Source organism: Nothobranchius furzeri, chromosome 6 (assembly GCF_043380555.1).
Source record: "Nothobranchius furzeri strain GRZ-AD chromosome 6, NfurGRZ-RIMD1, whole genome shotgun sequence".
Classification (NCBI taxonomy): Eukaryota; Metazoa; Chordata; class Actinopteri; order Cyprinodontiformes; family Nothobranchiidae; genus Nothobranchius; species Nothobranchius furzeri.
Genome location: NC_091746.1, coordinates 51,244,280 through 51,254,019, shown reverse-complemented (window position 1 = coordinate 51,254,019; position 9,740 = coordinate 51,244,280). Strand labels below are relative to the sequence as shown.

Genomic DNA, 9,740 nt, shown 5'->3' with positions numbered 1-9,740 from the left:
AGCCAGCCGAGAGACAGAGTCCCTCCAGTGTGTCCTGGGTCTTCCTTTGGGTCTTCTACCAGTTGGACATGACCAGTAAACCTCAGGCGTCTATGAGGTCTCTTAACCAGATGCGTGAGCCACCTCAACTTGCTCCTCTCAATGTGGAGGAGCTGCAGATCTTCTCCGAGCTCCTCCCAGATGACCGAGATTTTCACCCTATCTCTAAGGAAGAGCCCAGCCACTCTGCAGAGAAAACTCATTTTGGCCGCTTGTATCTGCAATCCCGTTCTTTCGATCACTACCCAAAGCTTGTGACCATAGGTGAGGGTAGGAACGTAGATGACCGGTAAATCCAGTGCTTTGCCTTCCGGCTCAGCTCTCTCTTCACCATGACAGACCAGTACAATGCCCGCATCACGGAAGATGCAGCATGCAGCATCCATTCCACCTATCGATCACAATCTTTCCCTCCTTCATGAAGACCCCAAGATACTTAAACTCTTTCACTTGGGGCAGGACCTCATCCCTGACCTGGAGAAGGCATTCTACCCTTTTCCGACTCGAGGCCATGGTCTCTGATTTAGAGGAGCCGATTCTCAACCCAGCTGCGTCACACTCGGCTGTGAACCGCTCCAGTGAGAATCAGAGATGACGTTCTGATGAAGTCAACATGACCACATTATCTGTAAAAAGCAGAGACTCAATCCTTAGGCCACCAAAACGGATCCCCCTCAACACCTTGGCTGCGCATAGAAATCCTGTCCATAAAAGTTATGAACAGAATCGGTGACAAAAGGCAGCCTTGGCGCAGTCCAACTCTCACCAGTAACGAGCCCATACAGGGACCTAACAGCCCGTATCAGAGGACCTGGTACCCCATACTCCCGGAGTGCCCGGGCCTCCTGAGGGATGTGGTCGAACGCCTTCTCCAAATCCACAAAACACATGTAGATTGGTTGGGCAAACTAGCACACCCTCCAGGACCCTCCTAAGGGTATAGAGCTGGTCCAGTGTTCCACGGCCAGGACGAAAACCACATTGCTCCTCCTGAATCTGAGGTTTGACAATCCGACGCACCCTCCTCTCCAGAACTCCTGAATAGACCTTACCAGGGAGGCTCAGGAGTGTGATCCCCCTGTAGTTGGAACACATCCTGTGGTCCCCCTTTTTAAATTGGCAGACTGGGATGGTGGTCCTCCTATCCAATTGAACTGAGATTGATGTCCCTGGACTTCGCTTCCTCACTGGAAGACATGCCATTGGGATTGAGGAGGTCTTCGAAGTAGTCCGCCCACTGATCCACAACATCCCAAGTAGAGGTCAGCAGCACACCGTCCCCACAACAAACAGTGTTGGTAATGCTCAAGAAGTTGAGCCTGTCATTAAATTGTTTTGTTTTTAGTTTTAAGGTTTATTCAAGTGAGATAAATATGATGGTCCTGTCAGCCACTGTTACGTGTGTTATTTATTATCCTGCATGCGCTCGTGGCAGGTCTGTGGCACCTCACACTCACTACTGGACACTCCTGGAGAAACCTTACATGCACAGGTGCTCACATGGTGCTCTCACAAGGATGGACTTGAGCATTTTCAACACATCACCTCATTCATCATCTATTTTTTCTTCATTCAAGTCTTAAAATGATCCAAGACAAATCAAGGATGCAGTCTGCTGTTTATCTCTGCAGGTGTCCCAAGAATTATCTGTTGACTTAGAAACAGTAACCAGTTAGACATGGGGCATTTCCTGCAGCTCACTGAGAAGGAAGAAGGAAGTCGACTTTACTGAAACCTGCTCACACCCAGAGGGCGAGGTCTCCACTCGATCCTCTGAATAAAAGGAGGAGGATTATGTCAGATGCAGCTTCACTACCTCCAGTTCTCAGTGCATCTCAGCAGAAGTCACAGGTATCCTATAGTTTTATTCTGCACAGAGATTGATAAGATTTCTGGATGTGGTTTGTCTTTGCTAACTTTAGTTCACTTATGTTTCAGAGATGCTTTTCTCTGCTCTTCTTGTCCTGAGCATCAGCCTGGTGCCTACTCACTCTAAACCCTCTGGTAGGTCCATTTTTCTTTACATCTCATTTGTCTCGTTTCTGAGTTCATGTCTTTTTTCTATTTTTGTTTAGAAGGTCAAAAGCTCGGCAGTCCTTTTCTTTACAAATGCTTTGAAGAAGCAAAGAAGATAGTGGACGATGCATACAAATACTCCAGAGCAGAGTGAGTCTACTAAAGCAGTCTTGGTTATGTGCAGAGAAGTCCAGCCCTTTGCTGCAAAAACTGATTTATAAGAGTTTTTTAAGCCTCATTTTTAGACATTTTATCTTAGGTTTAATCTAGAAAGAAAATAAATTATTCTGTGGAAAAATAAATCAATAAAATAAGGTAAATGTTCTTAAATATGATCCAGGTATTTTGAGTAAAAGAATATGCAAAAGTTACTTGGCTAGAATTCTTAAAACAAGCAATAATAATAATAATAATAATAACAATAATAATGTTGATGTATTTTCCAGTTTTAAGAATTATAGCCAAGCAAATTTTGCTGATTTTTTTTTTACTCAAAACCAGAAAATTTGAATCATATTCAAGAAAATGTGCCTTTCTAAGTAATGCTGTTATTCTAAAGAAGAGTTTAGTTTCTTCTTAGACTACAAATAAAATAAAATGTCTAAAAATAAGGCTTTCTTTACTTAGATTTTGCAGTGTTGTCCTTGAGAGTCCCTCCAGCATGTTTTAGTTTTCTGCTCTGACGCCTGATTCAAGGGTTGAATTACCTGTTCAGATGTGTTGCAGCAGAACCCACCTGGTTTTAATCAGTGAGTGATTAACAGTCTTCTGCAGAGCTTGATGATCTGCTGAACAAGTTATTCAACCATTGGATCGAGGTGTGTTGGAGCAGGGAAACGACTCAAACATGCTGGAGGGGTACATGAGGAGATGCCTGGAGTAAAAAAAACTAATATTTTCTTGTTCTGGTTTTTCAGGAGTCTCAGACGGGTCCGTAAGGATGTAGTGCAACCCCATGATGCTCTCCGTCTGCTAAAGCAGCCTCGTGGTGACACCCGCTCAGCGGTTCGCTCTGCAGACTACATGGCCCAGACTCTCCGTCTGGTCCAGGAAAAGGTGCATACTGTGCACAAACGGTCCCTGAATGCAACAGGTCAGACAAACATTAGGTATATTCAGGTTGAAGCATGTTTATTCTGACTTCAAAGCTGCAAAAGATAAACAAATCCTTGTTTCTTTTAGATTTGCTGTGTCCAGAAGACCTGACAGAACTTGCGCGAATAACTGGGTGCAGTGCTCAGGTCAGAGCTCCAAACTGTGTCACCACACCTAACATCAACAAGTATCGCACGGCCACCAGTGTCTGCAACAACCTGTGAGCTCTATACTATACACTGTACAAATGCTTTTTTCTTTTCACTGAAATGAAAGAATTTTAATTTGTTCCAAGGGTAATAGTTTATCTCTTATGTAAAACTGACAGCTTCCCTGACAGGAAGTGAAGTTACTTTCAAAATGAGCATTGAGACACACACCACAGGAGATCTGTTCCCTTCTGTGGGATTTCTCAAGCTCTGTTTCCAAACTTGAACATTTCAAATTTTGACCCTCAGAAAAAATCCTCGCCTCGGAGCCTCCAACACCCCCTTTACGCGTTGGTTGCCTCCTGAGTATGACGACGGCATCTCCCAACCGAAAGGATGGGACAGAAACCGAAAGATCAACAACTTTGTGCTCCCACTGGTACCAGTTTAACCATTTACCTGCTAACCAAACCATCCACCTCTTTATTTAGGATTGATATTAAACCGATTTCTAATTTTAGGTGAGACAGGTGTCCAACAACATCTTGAGCACAACAGATGCAGGGGTTGTCAGTGACAGGGAGTTTTCTCACATGGTGACGCTGTTCGGTCAGTGGAATGACCACGACCTCACCTTCACACCCTTCTCGCCCAGCATCCGGTCCTTCAGCAATGGGGTGAACTGTGACGACAGCTGCGAGCGCACCGAGCCGTGCATCCCCATCCCGGTTAGTTATAACCTTGGATTTTGTTTTCATGCATCCATGTTTCCACTCACCCTCCAACATTTTCTCCCACAAACAGATCCCTCCTGGGGACCCCCGCCTGCCCTCCCGCCCTGACACCTGCCTCCCTGCCTTCAGGTCTGCCCCTGCTTGTGGAACCGGATACTCTGCTTATAATTTTGGAGGGGAACCCAACAGGAGAGAGCAGATCAACGCGCTGACGGCCTTCCTGGATCTGGGGCAGGTGTACGGCTCTGAGGAGAAACTTGCACTGAGTCTTCGCAACCTGAGCAGCAACGAAGGTCTTCTGGCCGTTAACACGGAGTTCAGAGACAACGGCCGAGAGCTACTGCCCTTCAGTCCTATGCAGGCCAACATGTGTGCGACTCGCGGAAGAATCACTAATGACACCAACGCTAAGGAGGTGCCCTGCTTCCTTGCAGGTTAGTTCGGTTTCTACATTTTTGGGCACCTAATAGCACTAAACTGTAAATATCATAATGTACACTCTAAAACATAGCAGGTTGAGTTAAATTGGATTTGCATTTGTCTTTATCTCTAAACAGCTGTTAGTGATAATTTCACAACTGTTTCAGAACTTTAATCAGAGGTAAAGTCAAAAATGAATTTGGGAATAGTGTTAATGATTATAGGCTTTTATAGTTCATCATACTTTTCCGTTTTCATGAAGAGCAAGCAAGCTTGTGTTACAAAAAGCCCAACATAGGTTTTTTTTTTTTATCAGTTTGATCAGCACTGAAATCAAACCTAAAACCGATTTACGCTTTTCAAAGTTCCAACAAACGATTGCAACTCAAACAAAAAGAGTCTGAAGAGCTAAAACTTTTGCAGGTGATGGCCGTGTGGTTGAGAACATCGCTCTGACCTCCCTTCACACTCTGTTCGTACGTGAGCACAACCGTTTGGCTCGTAGACTAAAAAGACTGAACCCTCACTGGGACAGCGAGACGCTCTACCAGGAGGCCCGAAAGATCATGGGCGCGTACACGCAGGTAGGCACGCCTGAGAATTCTCTAAAGCCGGTGTCATTTACTCATTTGATGTGTTTTTGTCTCAGATCTTTGTGTTCAGAGACTACCTGCCTCACATCGTTGGTGACGAAGAGATGCGTAAGCGGCTTGGTCGTTACCCTGGCTACAGCCCCAACGTCAACCCCAGCATTGCCAACGTCTTTGCCACAGCAGCTTATCGCTTTGCCCACTTGGCAATCCAGCCCGTTTTATCCCGACTGGATGCAAACAACCGAGAGCACAGCCAGTTTCCGAGCGTTCCCCTGTTCAAGGCCTTCTTCACCCCCTGGAGAATCATCTTTGAGGGTAAGATGCACAAAGACAGCCGTAACAAGATGGAGTTATGGTTTTAATCGTTGCCCTGATTGTTTCTGTTTCTGCTCCAGGTGGGATCGACCCTCTGCTGCGTGGTCTGTTTGGCCGTCCAGCTAAAATGGCCACCCAGGATCACATGTTGGTGGATGCTCTGAGGGAGCGGCTGTTCCAGTTCGTGATGCACTTGGCTATGGACCTGGGCTCTCTCAACATGCAGAGGAGTCGCGATCACAGCCTGCCTGGTACTCTGCTCTTTCGTTTTTACCCTTTTCCTCCTCCGATGTTTTCCTCCCTTTTTTAACTCATGTTGTCAACGCCTCCAGGCTACAATGCGTGGCGTAAGTTCTGCGGTCTGTCTCAGCCTCGTAACCAGGCAGAGCTGGGCCAAGTGCTGAACAACAGTGGCCTGGCTCGTAAGCTGCTGGAGCTCTATGGGACACCTGAGAACATTGACGTGTGGATGGGAGGAGTGGCAGAACCGTTTGTCCGCGGTGGACGTGTAGGGCCTCTGTTCGCCTGCCTCATAGCAACTCAGTTCCAGAAAATCCGCCAGGGCGACAGGTTAGAACATCCACGTTTTAATCCTTGACTAAACCAAGAGGATTTAATGAACTTTTGTCATTCTTGTTGAAATTTTCAGGCTTTGGTATCAGAACCTGGGTGTCTTCAATGCTGGTCAGAGGGGGGCTTTGTCTTCTGTCACGCTGTCCAGAATCATCTGCGACAACACCGATATCACGTCCGTGCCTCGAGACGTTTACAGAGTCATCTCCAACACAAACCCACTCGTGCCGTGCTCCAATATTCCTGCTTTGAACCTGTTTTCCTGGACTGATAGACCCGGCATCTTAGGTCAGGACACAAATCAGTTTATGACACAACTTGTTAGTTTTTACCATCTCTGTTGAGATCACATGGATGTAAAAGTCTCAATCACGTGCTGTTTGACCTCACAGGGTCTCCTGCTGATGCGTTGAATTTTGCAGTTTTCAAAGTTGTTTTTAAGAAAATCACATTAAATGAATGATGCAGGAATATTTAGACTTTGTGCCTCAGTTATGAGGTTTAGTTTAATGCTTTCAACCCTTTGATTTGCAGGAGGTGAAACTGAAGCACAAGCTGGATCAGAGCCCTATGGAAGTCCTGAGTAATGAGGTTGTCTATCCACGATTTTATTTAGAATAAATTAAAAAAAAAACATCAAATCTGTTCTGATCCAAAACGGTTATGTAGTTTTTATCATAACGTCTCCGCTTTTGAACCCTTTATTGGGTGAATGTGAGTCTTGATTTGCAGCTTAAACCAAAAACCCTTTAGAATTTAAAAACACACGTTTCAAAATTCTAAACAAGAACAAAAGCAAAGAAGTTTGAAAAATGAGACACAGTGCAGCTTAATGAGTGACTATTAATGAGTTAAATGTCTTTTCTTCTCAGATCCATTAGAGCAACCCGGCCCAGAGGGCTGACCGGACCACCAGTATTCTGCACCTCTTCTTGGCCCTTCTGGGCAAGTGTACAGCTCCTCCTCAAACTGAATATTTGTTTTTATCTGAATATATTCAGTGAATCAGACTATTCCATATCTACAAGTTGCTTCGTTTACACCTCTGGTGTCCATAAAGCAGGAAGTGCAGGTTGGGTGTTAACAGGAATTGTTGCTGCAGGTTCAGGGTCTATTACCGTCAGGAGACTGACTAGATGTTCCATCTGACCTGACCTGACCTTCTCCAGGCTGAACTTAACCTCATAAAACACCAGTGACCTGCCTGACTCAGAAACACAGTTTAACTGGACCCTCGTCTTACTTTTATTGTGACCTGATCAGATCTTTTGTAGTTTTAGCTTAAATAAAATTGAATGCAGATCTGTTACAGCTGCTTTGTTAAACCATGAATCTAATTTTTGATGAGATGATCAGTATTAAGATTTTATGCACCGATAAAATGTCGAATGAAAATGTTCAAAGCTGTCTGCTAATCCTGTTTCACAGCTGCTTTGGTATCTTGTGCTGCAGTTTTCATTCAATAAAAAATTCTGAGTACACTAGTTGTTTTTTGACAGTACTGTAAAATGTTTTGTAAAAGCTTGGGGGGGGGGGGGGGGCAGCAAAAACAAACCACCTAAAATAACTTACTAATATTTTGTGTAATTTTATAAAAAAAGGATTTGAGCTCAGTTGTTGCCAGGAACCAGTTACACTCTTTAAGATGGAACGTTTCATGCTTGAGTAAAAAAAAAATCAAACTAGAAGCTTGTTCCATCCTGACAAGTTTATCCACATTTTTATTAAACCGTTTTATTAATTTGAAGCTGGCTATTTTATGTTGAAACTAAATGTTAAAGTGCAAAAACAAATTAAGAACCTCTTGTGTTCTAAAGCTTATTGCGCAGTGACGAAAAACTTCAATAAAATAGTTTGAATGATGTGATTTCAGGAATTTAATCTGTGCTGGTGTATAATGGAGTCTCCACTAGATGGTGCTGCTTTGCTAAATGGAACCAAGTGGAAAATCCAACTTAATTCAAGAATTCATTAAATTCCTCACTGTCCTTGTTTTTCCAATTTGCAAGATCATCTTCAAATTCAGCAGTCTTTATTATAATCTGCCCCTTTAATCTGTGGGAATTAAAATGTATTTCTACATAACCCAAAAACTACAAATACATGTTTTGCAGATTGTTTTTCAGATTCTGTTAAATTAAATCTTGAACACAGACTGCCCTATTTTTGGAATATATACTTTTATTTTTATGACATGAAGACACACCTGAGCGGTTTTCCAGCCCACCTGGACTGCATGTGTCTGTTGGAAAAGACCCAGATGTGTTCAGAAGTAAACCTGCAACCTTTGGTAAAGAGACAGGAAATCACTCAATGAACCGGACAAAATGCTTTAAATTCATTAAGCTGATGCATAGATTTAGTATCAAAGCATATCCCAGATCATCCCCGACAAACCTTCGGCCACAAATGCCCTCTTCTTTTTTAGTTTCCTCCTCTCATTTCCACCTGCATGTTACCCAAACATGGAAATAAAGACAATGTGTGCTGAAAGTTCAACAAAACTCATGAGTAAATTTACAGGTCGTATTATTTTCATAAAATCTTCATTTTTGAGGATTTAAGGTCACTTTTGTTTAATCAATTTCATGCAAAAGAACATCGTCCACACAGTCCTGCAGAACTCTGAGTCCTGCCAGTGCGATGTCAGCTGCATGCAGAAATTCAGGGGAGTCATTAAGAAATGACATAAGCCAGACAGGAAGTGAGACATGTTTCAGTGAGGTGCATCCTGCATATTTCAAAATAAAACCTGAGTTGCATTGTTTTGAGGCCCAATCACAATCCTTGCACTGTGCCCTGCGGTCTTATGTGAAGTGCACTTGGGGAAGTGCACAGTAAGGCCACAAGTGTGCAACAAATTGCCAAATGGTGGCATCATATAAGCATTGTACCAATGTTTGGTTTGTAGTCATGCTGATTACGAACTTTTACAAGCTGATAAATCTCAAAATACATGACTGGCATGGTCGAAACAACCATCATTAATTTTTATTTCAATTGAAGTACAACATGTGTGTGATCCAGGGCGTAGTAAGGCAAAGCGGATTAGAAAGTAGCTCTTTTTGCCCCGTAGACTGATAGAAAAGAGACTAAATTTTAAAAAGAAAATATGTGAGACTGTTGTTACTTTAGACTCTTAAAATTACAATAAAACCACAAGAAACATTAAAAAAAAAGGGGACAAAGAGACTATTGAGAACTGATTGTGCCGGAAGGATTGATGAGCGCACAGAGAAGCAGCAGGATGATTAGCTGGAAGTAAAACAGGTGTGATGCATGACTGAGGAGGAAATGATGAACAGGCCGTGTGAGGAGTAAACCAATAATCACCGAACAACCCAACAAAGAGAATCAAATCCATGAAAATAAACATCAGACCCCTAGACTCAATAAATCATACATTAGAAAACAGATACAAATATCACAAGCATTATTAAGAAGGTTGAAGCATTTGAGGTAAAAAAGCCCGTTTTGAACACGAATCTGTCTGACTACAGAATGAAAAATAAAAGTGTAATGCATGATTATATTGATTCCATCATGTTCAATTTTAGCTATATATATATAAACAGTTTGGTGCATCACAACCACCAACTGGCTTGGAGTACAAACCAGAATAGTGCTCATACCATCAGGGAAACGAAAGAGAGAGAGAATAAAACGCACCATCAAGGGTAGCACATTGATCAGATGGAGCAATTAATGACCAAAGGAGAAAAACTGTGAAAATCGACAGTTTGGACTTTAGAATCCAGAAGGAAAATAATATAAATAATCTCTAGAATTGATTTATTCTTTATGGT

General features: G+C 42.9%; 1 protein-coding gene across 1 annotated transcript; it reads left to right on the top strand.

Annotated features, from left to right (window-relative positions):
* Positions 1 to 1,803: 1,803 nt before the first annotated feature.
* On the top strand, positions 1,804 to 7,413 carry mpx (myeloid-specific peroxidase). Its single transcript, XM_015941107.3, has 15 exons — positions 1,804 to 1,890; positions 1,978 to 2,043; positions 2,115 to 2,205; positions 2,973 to 3,148; positions 3,238 to 3,370; positions 3,609 to 3,738; positions 3,821 to 4,027; positions 4,104 to 4,467; positions 4,877 to 5,037; positions 5,103 to 5,361; positions 5,442 to 5,612; positions 5,694 to 5,931; positions 6,011 to 6,222; positions 6,469 to 6,525; positions 6,807 to 7,413. Exons 2-14 carry the CDS (start codon positions 1,980 to 1,982, stop codon positions 6,519 to 6,521), a joined length of 2,259 nt encoding a protein of 752 aa, XP_015796593.3. The 5' UTR covers positions 1,804 to 1,890; positions 1,978 to 1,979; the 3' UTR covers positions 6,522 to 6,525; positions 6,807 to 7,413.
* Positions 7,414 to 9,740: the final 2,327 nt, after the last annotated feature.

Excerpts from the sequence above, each read along its gene's own strand:
- mpx (XM_015941107.3), top strand. The coding sequence starts at position 1,980 with ATGCTTTTCTCTGCTCTTCTTGTCCTGAGCATCAGCCTGGTGCCTACT. Across the intron at positions 3,149-3,237 it reads ACGGTCCCTGAATGCAACAG|ATTTGCTGTGTCCAGAAGAC; the intron begins GTCAGACAAACA and ends TGTTTCTTTTAG. Across the intron at positions 4,468-4,876 it reads GGTGCCCTGCTTCCTTGCAG|GTGATGGCCGTGTGGTTGAG; the intron begins GTTAGTTCGGTT and ends AAACTTTTGCAG.